The sequence below is a fragment of the Lepidochelys kempii genome, chromosome 2 (assembly GCF_965140265.1).
Source record: "Lepidochelys kempii isolate rLepKem1 chromosome 2, rLepKem1.hap2, whole genome shotgun sequence".
NCBI classification, from domain to species: Eukaryota; Metazoa; Chordata; order Testudines; family Cheloniidae; genus Lepidochelys; species Lepidochelys kempii.
Genome location: NC_133257.1, coordinates 233,934,066 through 233,956,767, shown reverse-complemented (window position 1 = coordinate 233,956,767; position 22,702 = coordinate 233,934,066). Strand labels below are relative to the sequence as shown.

Below are 22,702 nucleotides of genomic sequence, written 5' to 3'. Positions count from 1 at the left end.
AGACTTTTCCCCATTTACAAGCTTATTACTGCTATTTTACATAAGACTTTCCATAAAGTAGCAGGAAATAGATGAAAAGATCAAATTTAATTAGACTCTAATATTAGAAACTAGTTATATACAAGTATCCACAATTAAAAAGTTAAACTGAACTAGTCTTGAAAGTATTACATGAAAAATTACTATAAAAACAAGAAGGGTCACTGTAAAAAAAAAAAAAGCGTGGGGGGGGCTGATTGAAGCTTTAATCTGACTTACTAAAGCCTCTAGTCAACTGATCAGATGAGCCTGGGACTTTGCTTTGTTTCCTATAAAACAACAACAACAAAAACCCGGTAGCCCAGTGGTGAGAGCACTCACCTGGGATATGGGAGAATTAGGTTTATGTCTTTGCTCTAAGAAATGTTTATTTATATGAAGTGGAATACCTCCAACAGGAGAGACTGAGAGATACTCACCCCAGAATACCCAATAGCCTGGTCCAAAAATTCCCAGCCTGCTCCTCACTGATTATATTTTGTGGAGGGCCTGATCCAGTAGAAACACCTAATTTGAGAATCCTGCCAGGACGTAGGTGTGTGCTAGAGCTCCAAGAAGCTCAGCAGCATCAGGACTTTTAGGCAGTTTTGAAGCTCTCAGTGGTGTCTAAGTGTTGGACTTTGCCACCTCAAGTGGCAGTTGGTTAAGTGCATACTGTCAACATTTAAAATTCTGTCTTGTATCAGGAGAATGGAGAATAAGAGCAGTATGCAAATACGCTAGGGAGCTTTTAGTGCACAGCATCAGGGTCCAGTGGAAAATTAGTGCGCAGAATGCTGGAGATCTATAGATGTACAATCCGTCTTGCTGCACAGTAACTGTCTAGACAAGCCCTTAGTCTGAATTTTTTAAAATTGTAAAGGAAAACATTTATATTGACATTAGGCTTTAACCTAAATTTAAAGAGTCATCTTAACTATAAGGTTTTTATTTTTCATTGAGGATAAACTATTTTAGAGGTACATTTAGCAAGACATGTATGTCAAATTTTCTAGTTTGTCATAATTTTAAATGTTTGAGAAGCGTCTGAAAATTCCACCTCCTAATTATAGCAGAATTTTCACAATACTGTACTACAAAAGAAAAAGGTTCCTTAATATAATGCATTGTGTAAATGCAGTCTCCTGTTTTAAACCTCCTTGGGATAGGATTTTTAAAAACTAAGGTGTACTTGTGGAAAATGTAGAGAACTGATGCTTTTCAGTAGAAGTCACTCTTTCATGACTAAGCACATTAAAGCTGAAGTCTTGTGATGGCTACAGTTCATCCATTTTCAAAAGATGCAGTGTAAGTTCCAGCATTCTCATTTATCACTGCGGTATAATTCTACAAAAAGGCAATTTGATGTTCTGTTAATTTTAAAAGTGAAAAAATACCAAGTGAGTAAGGAAAAGGTAAACACACATTTTATTTGTGGGGTAGCAAGATCTTCAGAGTTTAAAAAAACACAAGACGCTGCAGCAGCCATGAGGTGTTAAGCCTCATCTAGTCTAGAAAAGTTGCACCGTATTTATTTTTAAATTGATTTAGTTTGTGTGCCTCATTAGAGGGTTACACCAGTTTAACTTGATCATTTTTTAAATCATTTTAGTTAAAAGTGTAATTTTTCTAGTATAGAAAAAACTTTAGAGCTTGCAGGAAAATGCAACCCCTCAATCAAAATGTATTGTGATAAACTCAGGACAGACTGCTGCAAGGGTGGGGTAGAAAAGTCCCAGAAGGGTAAAAGTCCCTCCTCCTTATCAACTGAAGAGGGGTGACTACAGGTCAATCAGGTTCAGCTGAGAAGGGGTTACCAGAGATCAATTAGGCTCAGCTGAGAGAGAGTTAGTTACCTGAGGGCAATTAGGATCAGCTGATTCCAACTAAGGTCTTCATGAGACCTTTTTTAACCCTCCCCTGTTTTTTGGGGGGGGGACGGGGGGGGGTCAAGCTGCCAGTAGGTGAAGAGCAGCAAAACAGCAAGCCTCACCAGGAAGGGAGGCTGCATTCCCTCCCATAAGGGAGAAAAAACAACCTAAAAGACTGGCTGAGAGAAGGAGCAGACTGCCCCTGGGCAGCCAAGTGGGACTTTTTACCCCAAGGCCATCTCACCAAGGCTAAAAACAGCTGAGGCTGGTGAGACCGAGAAGGTGCTGTGCCACACGTGGTGCCAGGGGTGGGATCCTCTGAGTGAGATTTTTTGGCGAACCATCTCATGGCAGAGTAAATCAACCCCAACTAGAAGGAAAAAATGGAGGATGTATTGAAGGCATTGGTGCAGGCCACCGCGGCCCAACAAGAGGCTACCAGGATTCAGATGGCTACCCAGCAGGAGTCAGTGCAAATACAGCAGGAGACTAATCAATTACTGATGAGCCAGGCGGCCCAGGATCGAGCCATCCTGCATAAGGTTGTGAACCAGCTAAAGGCCCTGACCACCCTGACGCACGGCTCCCATGGGACCCAGCCCCTGCGGGTCAGCAGCTACTTGCAGAAGATGATGATGGACGATGATATAGAGGCGTATCTCCTCATGTTCGAGAGAACAGCCCTGCAGGAGGCTTAGCCCCAAGACCACTGGGCCAGTATTCTGGCTCCTTTTCTGTGTGGGGAGGCCCAAAAGGCGTATTTTGACATGACAACAGAATCAGCTACAGATTACCCCTAGCTGAAGGAGGAGATCCTGGCGAGGTCTGGCATGATGACAGCTATAAGGGCCCAGCGATTCCACGAGTGAGAATACCGGGACAGCAAAGCACTGAGGTCCCAGCTGTTTGACCTGATCCACCTAACCTGAAAGTGGCTGTGCCCCGAGACCCATGGCCAGGAGAAAATTGTGGAAGTCATAGTTTTGGACAGGTACATGATAGGGCTACCACCTGACATATAAGGGTGGGTCAGTGAAAATGATTCCTCCTCCTATGATGTGCTCTCGTAGAGAGACACCTAGCGGCCCAAGAACTTTCTCAGACCACCAGGGAAGGAATGCGCTGAAATAGGAGGCAAGCCTCTGTGCCGAGGGCCCGAGTTGCCATAGACCTGGGCAGAACTATGGAGGGGAGGAAGGAGGCTGAAGAGCGGCCAGAGATTGCAGGGAGAGTTGGGGACTGGGGGAGAAAGACTCGGGGGGTAAGGCCCAACAGCCCAAAAAATAGGGGGCTTCCCCGAGCAGGGTACAGATGTTATGCATGTGGTGAGATAGGGCATATAGCTGCCCAGTGTCCGAACCTAGAAGCAGCCACGCAGCCAGGTGGAGGGAACAGTCCAGTGCAATGCATAGCGTTCATTAGAGCAGTCTTCGACTCTACTCAGGCCAGAGCCTTCTTCCCTGAGGCTCAGTTCCAAGCCATGGCGGACCTCATCTCCTGCATGCAAAGCCACCCTCTCACCACCGCTCACATGTGCTTGTGATTGTTGGGCCATATGGTGGCCTGCACTTATGTGGTCCAACATGTGCAGCTCACTCTGAGGCCCCTGCAGGCATGGCTGGCCTCGGTCTACGTCCCCAACAGACACGGCATGGACCAGGTGATCAGGGTCCCAGACCAAGTGCTGTCGTCACTCACCTGGTGGCAGAATCCTGCATGGGTGTTAAAGGGCGTTCCCTTCACGGCTCTGTCCCCATCAGTGACCCTAGTCTCCAATGCTTCGGACCTGGGGTGGGGAGCCCACGTGGGCGATTTCAGCACGCAAGGCCATTGGTCGAGTCATGATTGCTCCCTACGCATCAACGTCAGGGAGCTCAGGGTGGTTCGTCTGGCCTGCCGAGCCTTCCTCCCTCACATAGAAAGCAGGGTGGTCCAGGTCCTGACGGAGAATACAGCGGCTATGTTCTATATCAACAAGCAAGGTGGAGCCAGATAGTCTGCCCTTTGCCAAGAAGCCCTCAGGCTCTGAGACTTCCATGTACAACATGACATCCATCTCATAGCCAGGGCCAGGAACACTTTGGAAGATGGCCTCAGCAGGACAGTCTTGTCTCTCCACAACTGATCCCTCCATCCGCAAGTGGTCAGCATCATCTTCCAGAGATGGGGGACGCCCCAGGTGGACCTATTTGTGTCCAAGCAGAACAGGAAATGCCCAATTTTCTGTTCGATTTGGAGGATCAACAGAGGCTCCCTGTCAGATGCTCTTCTACTCCCGTGATCGGGGGCTCTGTTGTATGACTTCCCCCCGTGTCATTAATTCACAGCGTCCTCATGAAGATCAAGCAAGACATGGCCTACTTGGCTGTGCCAGCACTGGTTCAGCATGTTTCTGGACCTCTCGGTGGCTGCTCCGTTACAGCTATCTGTCAGGCCGGACCTGCTGTCCGAAAACCATGGCAGTCTTCTGCATCTGAACCTGGTGGCGCCACACCTGATGGCTTGGCTGCTGCATGGGTAAATGTGGAGGAGCAGGAGTGCTCAGCCGGTGTCCAACAGGTCCTGTTGGGCAGCTGAAACCCCTCCACCAGAGTGACCTACCTGGCCAAATGGAAACGGTTCACTTGTTGGACCTCGGATAAAGGTATTTGGCCCAAATGGGCCTTGCTGCAGTTAATCCTGGACTACCTTCTGCATCTCAAGCTCCAAGGTCTGTCCCTTTTATCTATCAAGGTCCACTTGGCTGCTCTCTCAGCCTTCCATCCACCTCTTGAGAGTAGGTCAGTTTTCGCCCAGGACATGGCTGCCAGGTTCCTCAAGGGCCTTGAGCGCCTCTATCCATACGTTAGGGACCCCGTCCTTCTGTGGGACCTGAATCTTGTTCTGTCGCAGCTCATGGGGTCCCCCTTCGAGACTCTGGCCTCCTGCTCTCTCCTTCTCCTTTCCTGGAAGGTCGTGTTCTTGGTTGCAATAACATCTGCCTGCCAGCTGAGGGCGTTTACCTTGGAACTACCCTATACAGTCTTTTACAAAGACAGGGTCCAGCTGTGGCCTCACCCAGCTTTCCTGCCCAAGGTGGTCCCACAGTTTCATACAGGGCCAGGACATTTACTTGCCTGTCTTTTCTCCAAAGCCGCATAAGTCGGAGGAGGAGCATAGCTTGCATTACCTAGATGTTAGGAGGGTGCTAGCCTTCTACATTGAAAGGACCAAGCCATTCTGCAAGTCAACGCAATTGTTCGTTACGGTTGCCGACAGGATTAAAGGTCGTCCAGTGTCCGCTCAAATAATTTCTTCGTGGATCACTGGCTGCATTCACTGTTGCTACGATCAGGCAAAGGTGCCACCTTCAGTGATTGTCACTGCGCACTCAACCAGGGTGTAAGCCTCTTCGGCAGCTTTCCTAGCTCAAGTGCCTATCAAACATCTGTAGAGTGGCCCCTTGGTCGTCCATCCACACATTCATGTCCCATTACGCACTTACCCAGCAGGCCCGGGACAATGCTGGCTTTGGTAGAGCAGTACTGCAAGCCACTAGACTGTGAACTCTGAGCCCATCTCTGAGGATGCTGCTTCCGAGTCACCTAGAATGGAATCAACGTGAGCAAGCACTGGAAGAAAAAATGGTTACCTACCTTTTCATAACTGTTGTTCTTCGAGATGTGTTGCTCATGTCCATTCTGTTACCTTCCCTCCTGCCCCTCTGTCGGAGTACTGAAAAACAATAGTTTATTATTTGTATTACTGTAGAACCTAGGAGCTCTAGTTGTGGACCATGATCCCATTGTGCTAGGTTCTGTAGGAACACAGAACAAAAGATGGTCAAATTCTAATTGAATGTATTAGCATAGAATCTTTTTTTTAAAAAAGTTTGTTAAACTTGTGCATAGTGTGAATCATTAACTAGCTCAGCACATAAATTCAGAATGATCCCTGAAGCTCATTCAAAAGCCAACACAGAATAAAAAGTACAAGGAGGAAAAAATGTTACTTGGGAATGTGACTGTAGATTGGCTGAATAAGAAGGAAGGCCGGAGGAACACATGAGAAGCTTCTGGAAGCATTGTGATGACATAAAAAGAGATGGCTCCATAACTAGAAGAGAGACTTGGAGTTGATTGCAGTATTTTAAGTTCTGTGAGATTGAGAGAGGGAGCAGTTGGCTGGGTTTATCAAGTGATATAGCAATGACCATAGTTTCCAAGGGCAGATAGACAGTGTCAAGTGGAATAAATTGCTAGGACTGGACCTACCAGAGGCAGTTTTCTAAATATGACTGAACCCAGACATCATCTTCCTCCAGATGTACCAGGATTACTCCAAAGATTAAATTGCTACCGGCCAGTGGTGTAGGAGTAGTAAACACCCAGGCTCTGTGAGGGTGAATGAAGGACTGGGGTGATGACATAATTGCAGAAGTAGGTCAGGAGTGACACTGGAGTGTGTAAGGTGAACGAACAATGCTTGTACATTGAGATTTTCTATAAAATGAGGTCCATGAAGGGACCTAATGACAACTGGTGCTAAGAATGGAGGAGATTTTAGTGAAGTCACTATGACAGAAACTTAGAAGCCAGCTCAGAGCACAAGAAGCAGATAAGATATCTTATGGATAGGGATTCCAAGCCTCTGGGATAAAGGCGCACAAGATTACTCTATGGTATACCCACCCTTCTGGCCTCGTCATGAGTAGCTGCCTCTGCTGACTGCATATTTTCTCTTTTTCCCCAGGTAACTGTACATACCAGTGGTACCTGCTACACTGCCTGATGTCTCTATGGCAACAGACAGCCTGTAGTGAACAGCACTGTGAAGTGCAGTGGAGAGGGAGGGAGAATGCCCAGCAGCAGTGGTATGGAAGAGTGGAAAAGACTGGATGTGGGTGGAAGGAGAACAAAGAAACCAGATAAAAAGCAACAGCAAAAAAAATAGAAAATAAAAGCAGAAACATGCACAAAGTCGGACAGAGGTTAGAAAAGAAAAAAGATGATAGAAAGGTAGGTGAGAGAAGGCAAACCACACCAGGGCATGGTGCAAGATTGTTTGGAGTTCAGGAGCTAGCATGAATTCATTGTGTTGGAGGTGGAATCGAGGATTTGAGTCCAAGCTTGAGAGGCATTGCTGGTGGTGGTGGAGGAGGAATTTTTTAGCACAGATGAGGGAAACTGGAGATGGAGAAAATTTTTCAACTAAAGGATGATGATGATTAGCAGCCAAGGAATTGGGATAAGCCACTTGTAAAATAGGAGGCTGGAAAAGAAAAGAGAAATCTTCATTCAAATTGTACTTGATTTTTGTGCATGTCCTACTGTAGGTGTAAAAAGGGTATTCTGATATCACTCTGAGGGCTTGTCAACACAATGAGGATTTAATGTGCACTATAGTGTGTGCTTTCTAAAGTGCACTGATGTGTTGCACATGAATTCGTCAATGTGGACCCTGCTGGTGCACACTAAAAATTCCTTAGTGCCCTTAACATAGTACTATTTCGAACAGCACTTCAGTAAAGCGTACTAGGGGACATTCAGAGTGCACTTGTAGCATCTATGTTGGCCAGTTAATGTGCAATATGTTAGTGCGCTTTAGAAGTCACTCCCCATAGAGTGCATTACCCCACTATTTGACAAACCCAAGATGGGTAGTTCTTGACGGAGTAACCAACATATTGGAGAAGCACAGAGCAGATAAGGGTAATTTTTGGAGCAAAATAGTAAAATGAGGAATACAATGTGCTGAGTTACTTATATCCAAAATTTAAGTCAAGAATCTTAAATTCTTTAGAATATTAGTGTGATTCTGTGTGTGTTTTATAATCTTTCAAAGGGAAACGGTTCATAGGTGTCATAGGTGTTCTGCCATGAAGGACCATTGGTGGGGGCTTTGCATGAAGTAGAGAAAAGACTAAAGACTTTGGACCAAATTCTGTGCTGCCTGAACACCATGCAAATCATGAGGTTGCACAGGATGTTTTCCACACAAAATGTGGCCCTTTGTGCTTACACTAAAATTCCTGTTCTGTGAAAATGGCCTTGCTACAGAAAATCAGGAGAACCAGAAAAGTAAGGCTAAGCCTAATTACTACTTACTGGACTGGAATTCTTGTTTCTGAGAGGGAAGGGAAAAAAAGACCACAGAAGAGCTTTAAAGAACATTTGAACAGTTCACATCTGTTATGTTACTTCATTTAGTTTAAATACTTGGGATTCTATCATGGCCCCATTGAAGTCAATGGCTAAATTCCCATTAACTTCCACAGGACCGGGATTTCACCCGTAGTTAAATATTTACCCTGAATGTTGTGCATTCCAGAGGTATTAAACCTGCAGCTCATTTATCATAAATCAGTGTTTTATGTTAGGGTGTAGGCTCCTGCTATCAGATCTGAGTCCTGGACAGACACAAAAGTTGATGGTTCTCTAGCCAGACTTTCAAATTGATATGTAAAACTAAATATTGTGTTCTCTTGAGGCCTCGTATCTGTAACAACCTGAGATTTAGGACTGAGAGTCATGGACTTGTGCCTCAGAACTGTTCATGAAAAATTGAGTTAAATGAGTGCAATTTCATTTAAATCTCAAATGATTTAGCAGTGAGAAGCATCTTTCACAGCTTTTACAAGACCCATGATGAATAGCAGATATCTCTTGCATTTAACTTTTCATTGCTTTCTGTGTTTGTCTTGTAATTCAGCTAATGAAACCCTTCCCTGGCTCAGCTACATGCCCATCAGATAATTTTCCTGTTAAATAGTTCATCAGTGGAATAAATTCTATCACACTAGGGCTTGATAAAAGAATAGTACTCAACTGTATCCTGAACAAATGTGTAAACTTGTGTAAGGTTCCTTTTTTAATTTAGAGACAGTAATTTGTTATAACACAATTCTCTGATCTAAATTTTCCAAGATTAGGATTTTTAACCTGTTCTCTCTCCCCCCCCCCCCCCATACAATGATCTGTTTTCTGCTGTCTAGGAACAGGAAATGAAAGCGAAGGATGAGCACAAAGGAGCAATGTCTACCATTGCTTCTTTAATGTTTTCAAAATATTTTTTAAGTTACATCATTAATCAATTTACACCTCCCCCTCTCCTCCTATGGCTGCTTTAATCTGCACTATTGCTATTTAAGCAATTTATAATTTAAGACCACTATAACTTTGGTCACTTTGCTGACAGCCTTTTTGTAAATATAATTATTTTAAAGGGATAACAAGGTAGAAATAGAAAATACAGAGTACATTCAGAATTAGCATTTGCAAAGTACATAATTAAGTGAGAAGGGGATGTTGAATCTTAGATTGCGGAGGAATCAACAGCTCTTCCCCACTCAGGCACTGAGGGATCAGGATTCAGCCACCTGTGATATCAGGCTGGTTTTACCAAAGTCGTCCTGCAGAAAACTTTTTTTTTTTTTTGAGGCATTCTTTATATATTAGAAAAGATCTGAAAAGGGCTTGATTTATTCTTCCTGTGTCACCACTCCAGTCCACCTAAGAGCTCACCAAAGTCATCCTTAAAGAAGGGTGAGAGCCAGGATCTCTTTTTTTTTTTCTAATGCAAAAAGAGTCAGAGAAAGATTTTAGATCGAGAAGAACGTAGAGACTTAGTTTATATAGCTCAGAAAGGAGAATTTAAGATCACAAACATTTGCTACTCATTTCACCTTTAAGATTTGTGTTCAAGAAAAAGGTCATATAATTGCTTATTTGAAAACTATACTTGGATGCACAGAAGATCAAAGGTGCCCCTATGTTGATGGTACTTTATTTTGTTAAATGTAATACAACCCTTCTGCTGTGAAGAAAGTCTAGGAGAAAAATCATCTATCCAAAGTAATAAGAAAAATGGATAGTAGGTTGTTTCATGCAACATCCATATAAGAAAATGGATTTTATACACATAAGGACTTGTAATTGTGTTATTAGCTAAGTATTATCAATATTTTAGCAAGGCTACTTGATGTAATTTTTTTAATGTTCTTTAAAAAAAGAATTAGCCTTTATTGTTAAAGGAGTGAAGGTCTTCTGTTTCACTGAAATTAAGCAGTCCTACCATGAATACTTTGCATGTAGGCAGTGTTAACATTATTTTACAGATGGGGTTGCTAAGGCACAGAAAGTTTGTGACTTGTTCAGGTCACACAGCGAGTAACAGAGCTGGGCTTGAACACAGGTCTCTTGACTCTCAAACCATGCCCTAACAGCTAGGAGAGGAAGGATTTTCCAGTGGTTAGAGCAGTAGCCTGGGACTCCAGATACCCAGGTTCAAGTCCCTGTTCTGTCGTGGACTTCTTGTATGACCTTGGGCAAATCACTTAGGGCAAGGTACACAAAGGGATTAGGTGCTGCAACACCTCATTCCTAGGTACCCTTCCTCCCAGTAGAATTGACAGCCCTGAGCTAGGCACCCATGCTCCACATACGTTGTTTGGAGAAAGTTAGGTTTCTAAAAGGATTCACAGAAGTTGGGAAGCTGAGTGGGGAGCTACCTAAACTAGCTAGTAGGAAATGCTGAGGAAAGGGGTGTGGTCTACACTCAGCCTCTCAGAGGAAGTTAGGCCCCTAACTCCAGGCTGGAGGAAGGTACCGATCACCACTTGGGATTCACAACTGTTAATCCTTTCCTGGATTTAGGTACCTAAATCAGGTCAGCCCTTTCTCAATAGATTCCAAGGCCAGAAGAGACCATTGTGATAATCTAATCTGATCTTTTGCATAACACAGGCTATAGATCTTCCACAAAATAATTCTTACAGTGCATCTTCTAGAAATCATCCAATTTTGATTTAAAGATTGCTGGTAATGGAGAATCCATGACAGCCCTAACCATTAGAACAATTTGTTAAGGGTCATGGTGGATTCTCTATTGCTGGCAATGGCACTTAAAAATCAAGACTGGATGTTTTTCTAAAATGTATCTATAGGAATTATTAGGGGGAAGTTCAATGCCCTTTGTTATACAGAAGCTCAGACTATATGGGAGAAAGACCCCGTTGTGCCAGTAGCCCAGAGGTTATGGCACTCACCTGGGCGGTGAGGAGACCTGTTTTCAAATCTCCACCTGATTTGAAGCAGGGACTTGAACCCAGATTTCCCACAGTCCAGTTGAGTAGCATAACGACCAGACTATTGGATATTCGTGGGTAGTCTTTCTCAGTCTCTTCTACTGAAGCAGTTCCACTTTGTATAAATAATTAAATATTAATTTGGCCAGAGAGAGAACAAAAGTGAGAGGTTGACTCAGTAGCCCCGTGGTTAGGGAACTCAACATGAGATAGTTGACTTGGGTACAAGTCCCTGCTTCAAATTAGGCAGAGTAGGGATTTGAACCTGGGTGTCCCACATCTTAGGTGACTGCTTTAACAACTGGGCTATTTGGGGACATTTGCTAGCCAGCATGCCCCAAAAAGTCCTTTGTTGTCTTACATACGGACTAGGCCTGCTCAGCATATGCCTAGAGGATCATGTCCCTCATGTTAGATAAACTAGATAAACTGTTTACCTGACCTGAGAATCCCACCAGTACTGGGGCATGCTCTGCACAGTCAGAACTTAAGCAGTTTTGTGCATGCCTACCAGTGGAAACTTGGGTGCCTCTGGGACTTTATCAGCAGAAACTTAGGTGTGTCTGCAGTGATAGGCGGCAGCTGAACAGGTATTTTGGGAACATCAGTGGTGCCTAAATACCTTTGTGGATATAGCCCTTAATTGTCAATTCCCCATCTGTAAACTGTGGATAATAGCACTTCCCTACCACACAGGCTCTCAGATACCATAGTAATATGGGCCATAAGTACTTCAGATGGATTGACCACTCTCCCTTTAAACAGTTGAACAGCCCATGAACAGTTTCTCCAGCACAGAAATTCTTCTGCAAGTGGATATTTCATTTTTAGGGTCATCATGGAAAACAATCATCCCAGTGGAGGCAGCATCTAGAAAATGTTTTTATGAGCACAACTCCCAACTTGGTAAAGCACAAATATGACATTAGCCTTTACAATATATATTGGGCACATAATGATGAACATAACATAATAATAGAAGATGCTGCTTGATGATGTGGACTTGACTTTTAAATAGGCTAAAGTTTTCTATTACCTCAATTTTAGTATTTCTAATGTTGATTTGTGGTGTTAAAATCTGGAAGATAATACTAGGTTTGTGTGTAACAGATATATTTGTGGCTAAAATGAGTGATATGCCCAATAATAGGTGTAGCATGCTTACAAGGCTAATGACAATCCTGTAATCAACAATTTTTCCTCTATAACTCAGGACCTTTGATCAAGTGGATACAGAATTTGAGATATTAGACACTGTGCACTGATTAAATCATCTTTTGAGCCTTTATCTTCAGTCTCCTTGTAGTGTCTGGCACGTAAAGTGATTCAGTTTCTAAGACATAATTTGTTCAGCTCATAGTAAGTTTCCAGCTCTGCTGTTTCCTTATTTTTCTTCAGTTTTTGATGGATAGGATTGTTTTCAGGACCATTTGAAATTTTTCCTAAAAGTTAACTAAAATTTTAATGTAAACAGAATTTTTCTTTAGCTCATGAAAGCTTGTGCTCAAATACATTTGTTAGTCTCTAAGGTGCCACAAGTACTCTTTGTTCTTTCTTTCTTCAGTGTCTCCAAAACCTAATATCGAGTTAGTGAGAATGAGTGAGAGACATTCCCTAGATTTTAGCAGAGCACTCATGAATTGGAAAATCTGCAGAGCTCCACGAGAAAGGCACCAATCTGTTTGGCCTTATTGATTTGAAATCTGATAAGAACTTTCCTAGAAAACTGCACTTAGCATATTTCTAATAAGAAGCATATTTGACATAATTTCAAATCTAATTGTAGTCTGAATTTTAGAATTGTCAAATGGCTTAAACTGCAATGTTTTAGGCTATGTCTAAATTATCACTTATGTTGGCAAAACTTATATTGCTCAGGGATGTGAAAAAACACTCCCCTGAACGACATAAGTTTTGCCAGCATAAGTGGTAGTGTGCAGAGTGCTATGTTGATGAGAGAGCTTCTCCAACTGGTGTAGCTACCGCTGCTTATTGAGGTGGTTTTATTATGTCGACGGTAGAACTCTCTCCCGTTGGCATAAAACAGCTACATGAGCTATCTTACATTGGTAACCTGTAAGCTCGCTAGTGTAGACATGGCCATAGAAACTTGGTGTAAAATCACGTACATTTCAAAAGACCATGCTCCGACAATGATGATGATTTTGTTGCAAAAAGCAGAGGCTTTAGTGTTTGGTGAAAGTTACTCATTATTCTGTAGCTGTTTCTGCTTTTAGTAGAAGCTTTTGGTAGCACTCTGGTTCCCCATCTATAAGGGATTTATTTATTTATTTATTTATTTTAGGCCCCTCTGATTGAGACTTATATGGGAATAAGATAGAGGAACATGATCAGCTCCTTTTTTGTTGTCTCATACCAGACTGGCCTAACTTTCTTCATATCTTTTTTCCTACACAATAGGGTGGAGGTATTTGAATTAATGTTTGGATTATTCTAGTTTGGATACTTGATAATATATTTTCACAATAAATTATCATTCCTTCTTAAATAACTTTTTTCTTGATGAATTCTGTATTTTTTATGCTTCCTTTAATACTGTTTCTACAATATTTCTTAATTACTAGTTGGAAGGCAGGTGATATCAGAACTGTGGTGGAGCACCCTATGTCCATAGGGTGACAGATTCTCTTCAGGGGTAATATCCCATCTGTGAAGGAACGTGGGGAGATGAAATGTTCTCTAAATAAAAAGCACATGTATTCTACATTTTTTTTTCTGCCTGCTGGAAGTGGATTGTGTAATCCTGAGGTGCCGACTTAACATGAGAACTAGCACAAAGGAATTGACAGATACTATTTGTTTTTTATATACACTGTAAGTATACACTATACTAAACAAGTATTGGGAAAATTGTACCAAAGTATCTACAGACTAAAGGCAAAATCCAGTACAAGAGAATAAAACAAAGTGGGGTAGTGTTTGAAAGGACAATTTCTCCTTTGTGTGAGATCAAATTGTGCTGATTTTGGTGTCCTTTGGACTAATAAAACACACAGTGTTGTCAACAAACACAAAGAGAGTCTACCCTATTCTGAAAAGCCAAGGAAACTGAATGTTATAAGGAATGCTGTTAATATAAAAAGGATTTTGTTTTTGACACTGGTCTGAAAGTATAATAACCTTTTGAAAGGTTTGCCAATGACAGTGGTTTTCGTGGGGATGCATTGTGTTTGGAGACTTTGGTTTTTCAATGGTTTGTGTATCCACCCAGGACACACATGCTGTATATGTATTTGTCTCTCTGGATCCGAGTTTTTTAAAAGCTTTATTAATTTCTTTTTTTTTTCTTCTGTCCTTTGCAGTATATTGTAGAGTGTCATGGGATTACGCTTCTTCCCCAGTTTTTTGGCATGTACCGGCTTACCGTTGATGGAGTTGAGATGTATATGATTGTAACAAGAAATGTGTTTAGCCATCGTTTGTCTGTTTATAGAAAATACGATTTAAAGGTAAGAAATAACTTTGGTTCTAAATAATTGTTAAAATAATTAAAATCACTAAAGTAAATGTTAACTATTCTGTTGAGTGTTTTAGACACTGGTTGTTGCAAAGCACAATCCAATCTGTTAAATGAATATTATTCATCAGTTATGTTGGTTACTTCTAAAATAAAGAAAATGTGTGGTTAGCTAAACCGGAAAACATTTTTATACAAGTAATGCTATTTAAGCTGTATCATATGTGCTTTAAGGGAAGTGGTTTAACAGAGTGTTTGCTAAATGTAACTAATTGTTAATGGCTGAACTTAAAAACCAGTGTGAAAATGTAATAATAATAATGTAGTCCTTCTGTTTCCTATACTCCCTTGATCAACTTTGTGGGGGACCACTGCTGATTTTGTATAGGGCTTTTTGTAACATTTTAAGAGATGTAATTGACTAGCACCACTTTAATACTTTTCAAATTGAAATCTCTATCACTTACATAGTTTTCACTGTGATAGTTCTTTTGATATTTAAAAGAAATTAAGGTAGAAGAGTTGGACTGAATGCTACAGTACATAATTTTTGGTGCCTGGTACCTCTACCAGATATGTTTCGCCTGTTTTCTAAAATGTTTGGCTACTATTGCTAATTCAGCCAATATTTAATATATAATACTTAAAATGAATTCCCCTAATATATTTTTCAATATCTTAAGGGATTTTTATTTTAATTCCCTTCCCAAAGTCTCCCCTTATATTTCTAAACATTATTTGTAGTAAATGTCATTCTTCCTTGAGTGCTTGCTTATGTCCATTCCATTCTAGGTGTGCGGACGCCCATGTGCGCAGTCATCAGAGATTTTTGCCTTAGTGGTATCCCTAGGGCTGGCTGTGGCACCTCCTTGAGTGCCATGCCCATGCACTGGTATATCAGGCGCCGCTGGCCGTATGCCCTCTCAGTTCCTCCTTATCGCCCGTGGTGGTTAGTCCGTGCACCTTTCCTTGCTTAGTAAGGGACAGCTGTTTTTTCCTTCTTTGGACTTGGTGCCTTAGGCCTTGTATCTAGTTGATTCTTCAGTAGTTAGTGTTAAGTACCTGTTCAGTGTTTAGTTGTTAGTAGTTAGAGTCCCAGCAGGAACTTTGCCCCTAGCGGGGCATGCCCCAGTCTCTGGGGTTCAAGCCCTGCACAGACTGTAACAGACCAGTCCCTCTTAATGACCCCCACGGCAGCTGTCTCAAGTGCTTGGGGGAGGCACATGTAAAAGACAAGGGCTGTATCTGCAAAAGCTTTCGGCCCTTCACACAGAAGGAGCGGGACATTTGACTTAGGGCCCTCCTGATGGAGTCTGCCCTCCACCCGGCCTTCAAGTCATCCCAGCATGATTTGCCAAGCACTTCAGCATTGGAGCAAAGTGCACCCCCAGCACCGAGTTCCATTCTACAGCATTCACTGTCGCCGGTACCGAAGAAGAAGGCCAAGAAGGAACCAAGAGGGTGTAGGGCCAGCAGCGCCTGATATACCAGCGCATGGGTGCAGCACTCAAGGGGGCACCATAGCCGACCCGACAGATACCGTTAAGGCAAAAATTTCCAATGACTGCACCCGTGGGTGTGCACACACCTAGAATGGAATGGACATGAGCAACACACCTCGAAGAACAGGAGTTACAAAAGGTGGGTAACTTTTTTTTCCCCACACATTTGACTACGTAAGTATGTCTGCAAGCTTATTCAAAGATTGTTACTTAGTACTGTATATTACTGAGAGAAGTGTCATATTGCATAATGCATTACACCTTACACCCAGACCTACTGCAGACAAATAGCTACCTAGAAAAGGTGGCCTTCAGATGTTTCGTCCAAGCTGATTTCTCAGAACTAACAGTTGTTGAAGACTTATCAGTGTCTAGCATTATGGTCTCTGTGGGAGAGAGTAAAACATGAGAGGAGATTGCAAGGGGAGAATGGGAGTACTTCTTAATTGTGCTATGGATGCACTCGTGCTCTCTCTCTCTCTCTCTCTAATGGAGATGCACATTCATGCTGCCCTTTAGCCCATCTTAAGTTAACCAACCAACACATGCCATATCTTGATCAGCAGAGGTATGGGAGTTTGTACTTAACCAAAAGCGCACATGTTCTGGGAGCCCTCCAAAGATATTTTAAAGAATGAGTCAGTAATCTGTCGGCTGAATTAGAGATGGATGATTTATAAAAGATTTAGGGGAGGGTTCAATTTAGAGAAACATGCAAAAGTCCAGATGCTTAACCAATGATCTTTGATCAGTTCAAAGTAGATTTTATCATAAGATTTCCAATACTTGTTGGCTTGTCCATCTTGGAAATACCAAGAGAAATGCTCTCCTCATTTTATATTCTTGTCTTGGTCAAAACTTGGAAATACAGAGGCATTTCAAGTTTGAGGTCATTACTTATTCTATTTGAGCTGGTTTGCTCATCTGTAACTATCACCTTCCTTGTCAAACAAGTAGTTGGAATGCCTCCCTCTCTCATGACTCACCAAGTTTGTCTAATTTTAGACAAAACAATCTCGGTTATGGGTAAGGGTTAGGGTTGACATGCAGTCAACGTGCCATAATCAGCTTTGTTCCAAAGATGGGGTATTTGGTTTGTTTGTGTGCTGCTTGGTTATTTAATATTATGTATATGTATTATGGGACTGGTGTTTCTTCTTTGACTTATTGCATTTTTTAAGTGTTTGTAGGGTTACCTAGAGTGCTCCGATAGGAACCTCCTATTGTATAAATGTGTTGTTTATTTGTATTGCAGGAGCATGTGGGCACCCTAGTTTTATACAAACTCAATATACAAACACACACAACAAAAAGAAATCTAAAGAAAAATCAGTCACATTTAGCATTTCTATAAATAGCATTTGTTGCTAGTTATCTTTCCAGTTACCTCTGTATTTCTATTAATTTGTCCAGTTGAAAGAGGAGAGGCCAAAAGTGCCTCGGTGGTGATGGGAAAATTCTTGTTTCAGAGGCTAGGTTTATTCGTCAGGATGAACTTTCTCCAGACAGATTTATAGCAACATTGGACATAGTAGTAGTAGAGAGAAAATAATCATTGTTTTCTATCTTCGTTTAATGTTACAATTCCTGCAGTGTCTATGGGAGCAGAGTCCACTGTAGTAGCTGAAAGTTTTCAAGACACACCAATTTAGAATTTACACTTCTATTTTTCTGCCTGGGGTTACAAGGGACGTCTAAGATTACTATAGCTAAAAGAGCTTAGAGACAAGGGGTGGGATTTTCAAAAGTACTCAGCATTGGCCTAATTCTGCTCCTGTTGAAATTAGTGACATCTAATTCGTGACTCCCATTGACATCTGTTGGAGCAGTTAGGCCAACACTGAGTGCTTTTGAAAACTGAACCCAAAAATTTGGTGTAAAATTTTTTCCAGTTTGATTGCTTCATGCATTTGACCACATTCAGCATATAGTCAGTGTCCCCAGTTGTTTGTGAATGCCTTTTGCACAGCAAGAGGGAAAAGACAAATATTTTTTATAAGTACAAAAGTGTAATTGTAAAATCACAAAAAATGGCAAGATTAAGGGGCAAGGGCAGTATCTAAAACTACATTTAATTGATATTGTTGCAATTAGCTTGATTTCAAGTGTCCCTCTAACTTTAGCTTTTACAATTTTCCTTTTTTATTTGTTTGGTTCTTAACTGACCTTTCTTTCTGACAAGTAGCCCCTGGAAATGGGTGGGAGTGATATGACACAAAATAAAATGTGTGTAACTAATTCAAAGGGCCTTTTTTCACTATTTTGGCAGCTTATGATGTAGTATAATGAAATCCCTGCTGAGTTGCCATATAATATAGCTAATGGCCACTGTCCATACATCTGTTTTGTGCATCCAGCGCCCCAGATATCTCTCAGATAAAACATTTGGATTTAAAATGTGTGTAGAGAAAGGTAAGGCTATGAATTTTTAGGATCACTGGAGATAGTATCCTCCTTTTCAGCATTTCTCCACGCTGTATACACAATGCAACAAAAATATAGCCAGTGTACGCTTTATAGATCTTGTGGGGCTGTTTTTTGTCTGCTATAGCAACACATTCATTCTTTGTTATCCTTATCATTATTTCCAGCATTGCCTTCTGTGTGGGAGGTACATTCAAAACACTACAGAAGGACAATCCTTGATCCAAGGAGCTCACAATTCAGGGAACATCCCTTTTTTGTCACTTGCTGCTTACTCAGAATGCACAAGCATGTTTGCTCATTAGTTTGAGCAAAGACAATTTTAAAACAGCATTCAAAACCCTTTCATCATACATAGTTAAATCCCACTGGTAAAGTCCTGGTAAAACCACTGCTGATCCCATATTTTTTTGCTTTTCTTTTTAGTTTTAGAGCCCCTCTAGTTTTATATTTCATAGTACTGCTGTAGGGTGCTTTTATTGCTTTTGTTTGTACTTTCTAATATTTTAAATACTACACGGTAATTCACTTTGTACAGCATCCTGCATGTCTTAACAAAGTGTGTTTAAAATAGTATAGTTATCACATATTCTCCATCCCATGGCAACACAGCAATATAGGCATACAAAAATCTATCAGAGAAAATTAGAAATCTATTAGAAATCTATCAGAGAAAATGAGCCTCCCAGATGTTGTCCTGCTAAGATGCAGTAGGATGAGATCTGAGGAGAGAAAACACAACAGGAGGAAGAGAATGGCTGTAGAACACTCAGTGATTTAAACATACTTCCTCCCCTTCATATGTGTCCTCCTCTATCCTCTTCAAAATATTGCGGCAGGCCAAACTATCTGAACTACCAAACTACCACTTTACCACGTCTCTGCCAAATAGTCCTCAAGTTCAGGACATAGTGTTGCCAACCCATTCTGTGTCCAGTTCTTGTCCATTATCTTAAAAGTTTTAAATTTATTTCCTGTAATGTGCACATTTTTAGATCCAGTCTTTCTGTTTCAGGGCTCTACTGTGGCTAGAGAAGCCAGTGACAAAGAAAAGGTATGGTGAATTTGCATTTCTTGTCCAGTTACCTAGCTGCTAACCAATTTTAGGACGAGTATGATTGGTGCTCTTGTGCACCTAACCTTTCTTTCCCTTCTGTTGTTCTACTGCTCTTTCCTCCTCTTTTCTCAACTCTGTTTCATCTACTGAAGCCATACAAACAGTTCACTGTTCTGTGGTGAGATTATGACATCAGAGGTAAGTGAACTAACCCGCCTACTCTTCTCCACCTATCCTCCCTTTTTCCTCTCCTTTTCCCAGCTCCTTCTGTTCCTGCCATGTGAAAAGCTTATTGTTGTGACTGTGCTATCAGAAAGTTTTCTCTTGCTTCTTCCCCTGTCTTTTTTTCTTGCCACTTTTCATGCTGTAGCCTTATGGATAATCCATTTGATGGAAATGACATCCTTTCTCGTGTGACTGTAACATTAAGAGACTAAATGTGGGCACCTCAGCATTACAAGTAAAGCCTGTATTTCTGTGTTCAAGGTGGATAACTGTGATCCTATGACAGACTTGTATGCATATACAATTATAGCCGTTACCCACAGGACAGGTTCCCACTCATTTTTTTGTGGGTACAAGTTAGGCATCAGCTACTGAAAAAGTTTCTCTAAAAGTAAGATCTCCACCTTCTATTCTCTCTCCCCATCAGTATCTTCTCAATTCATTTGGGCACTTCAGTCTTATTGGTTTTAAAATAAACTTAATTCATATCTTTTTTAAATTACAAAACAAATGTTTGATCCACATTTTGTTAATGGTTTCACATCTATAATCAAATGCCTTGATTGAATAGAATAGAATAGATATAGGCGCAATTGCTGCAGGTATATACAGGAAACTGAATATTGTGCTATATATTATATATGACCTAGTAAATTGATTCCTAGCCATTTGAATTTCAAAATCCTGGAAAAGATTAAGAATACAATCTGCTTATTTTCTTGTTTTCATACTTAAGCTCTAAACTTCCCCTTCCCCCAATTGTAAGGAATTCCTGAATTATATCATTGTGTGGGATCACATAGCAGCATGGGGTCAAAGACCTTGTTTTGCTTTGTCCCAGGACCCACTTAGGTATTTTGTTTAAATGGAGCATTAGTTACAGTGTCCTCTCTGGGCTTTGGAGCCCTCCTGTGTAAATCACACTGACAGCACTGATGAGTTGGAGACAGACATGATCAGCTGCTGTAGCGGTGAAAGCTACTAATGGCATGTCATGACTCAAATAGGGGCTTTTGTTTTAGACCCATGAGAAACTCCCTGCTAAGTATTATTTTTCTCTTCCTTCCAAGAGGAAATGACTGGACAGTTCAGATCCTCATGCATTTTCTTTCAGCATCATCCATCTAGCAGCTCCCAAATGTGAATTGGAATGATCATGACAGCCAATATCTACATTTATCTCTCTTCTGCAGGAGATCGCTCAAGACCACAGCTTGAACTATCTTCATTTTTCTGGTCTATTTTTATTTTTATAGCACAACCACTCGTGTTTTCAAACCTGAGTGATTAACCCTCCGCTGTTTTGGAATGGCAGCTAGTGCACATTGAAGACATCTGCTGTCAGCACTGTGATAATTTAATATAAATGCAAAAAAACACAACATCCCAGCGTGTTAAAATAACACCTGAGATAATATAAAATCAGACAATATCAAGGATATTCAGATTCCAGTGGAGTCTGAGTGCCCTCATGTTGTAGAGAGTCTTATTCCCCCATGTGATGTATACTATATCCTGTTGGTACAAATACAGTTAGTATCTGTTAGGACTCTCAAAAACACTAAGCATTGACCTCACTCTGCTCCCACTGAAGTCCATGGTAATTGATATTAATGGGAGTGGAATTAGACCAATGCTGAGCACTTTCAAAAATCCCGCCCATAATCCTTATTTTAATGTAGGGTGAAATCCTGGCCCCATTGAAGTTTGTCATAAAACTCTCATTGATTTCAGTAACACTAGGATTTCACCATTGATTTCTAATAGTTTTTCCTTCTTTGATGATAACCTGAAAAATACAAATAAAAATGCTGCCCAAAAAACCTGCAGTTACCATTTGAATGGCTGAAATGGTATTTTTGGAAAACACAAAAGGAAATCTGATTTGTCGATTTGTAGATCAAAGCAGGCCTCGTGTTTCAGCCAATTCAGTGGGTGTTGTGAGCAGAGAGCACCTGCAGCATCAGGGCCTGAGACCAAATATTCTGCAGCTACAACACCCTCAAAGGCAATGTGATGCACTGATAAAATGTCAGATTAGCACTCTGTGTACATTTTAAAAAATAATTGGCATGGCTCAGGCAGAATCCAAGCTTTGCAGAAAGAACAGCATTTCTTAAACTTTTTTTTAAAATGGATCCAAGTTTTGCAAACTATTCTGATCAATGGGAAAATTCTGTTACCCTTTTTTCTGTGAACACCAGAGTCTGCCTGAGCTGTATCAATTAAAAGGGCCAGGAGAGTATACTGCAATCTTCTATTGATCTTTACCATAGATTCTTATAGGATCCAAATCACTGTGGTATCTAAATGACAGTATCTTCTGCTTCATGCATTAACGTCCTGCAGTGTTTTAACCCAAAGTAATTTTAGTCATACTTGAAGGTTACTATTTAAAGTGCAATCTTTTAAATCTCTGTGTTTTACACAAAATATTTGTGTTGTATCTTTAAGTAGAGTAGTAGAATCTGGATTATATGTGGGTGAACCCCACGTGTGTATGGAACCCAGCAGGATTATAAGGTTGACCTATGTGGATATTCTTGCAGGGTCAAAGCCTGGGTGTAGTATAAAGATTATATTGGCATGAGTTTGTGAAGGCTACATTACTCATGAGTGAAAAATGCAAACATTACACAACATTACTTATTTTCTGTTTTGCCACAAAATAGAAGGTATGTTAGAAAAATTGTAATAATGATGCTGAGTGGGGAAGGAAACAAATGTTTGGTGATGTCAGATGCTTCTTCAAGAGAGTTTAACTAAAAATGATACCTTTTAAAAACTAAATTTACATCCACATTTTCAAAGGTTGCATCTTCGGTGGGAGCAGAGTCTCAAACCACTCTTGAAAAATGTAGAAGTGTCTGAAAAATTATAGTTTAAAAATAAAAGTGAGCCATTTTTAGTTAGTTCTCATGGAAGCCTCTGACATCGCCAAAATGTGTCGCCCTCTCCTGTTAAGTATCTTTAAAGAAGTTGCTTAACTGATTCAACCAAAAAATAAAAGTATCTCACACCCTTATCTGGTGTGCTAACTTATTTGTCAAGTTTTATCCTGAT

General features: G+C 41.0%; 1 protein-coding gene across 2 annotated transcripts in view; it reads left to right on the top strand.

Annotated features, from left to right (window-relative positions):
• The window catches only part of PIP4K2A (phosphatidylinositol-5-phosphate 4-kinase type 2 alpha), a 201,284-nt gene that overhangs the window by 137,235 nt on the left and 41,347 nt on the right, over positions 1-22,702 (top strand). For both annotated transcript variants that reach the window (XM_073334225.1, XM_073334226.1), the window contains 2 exons: positions 14,277-14,423; positions 19,373-19,411. In XM_073334225.1, coding sequence (XP_073190326.1) covers positions 14,277-14,423; positions 19,373-19,411 — 186 coding nt within the window. The remainder of the gene's footprint in view (positions 1-14,276; positions 14,424-19,372; positions 19,412-22,702) is intronic.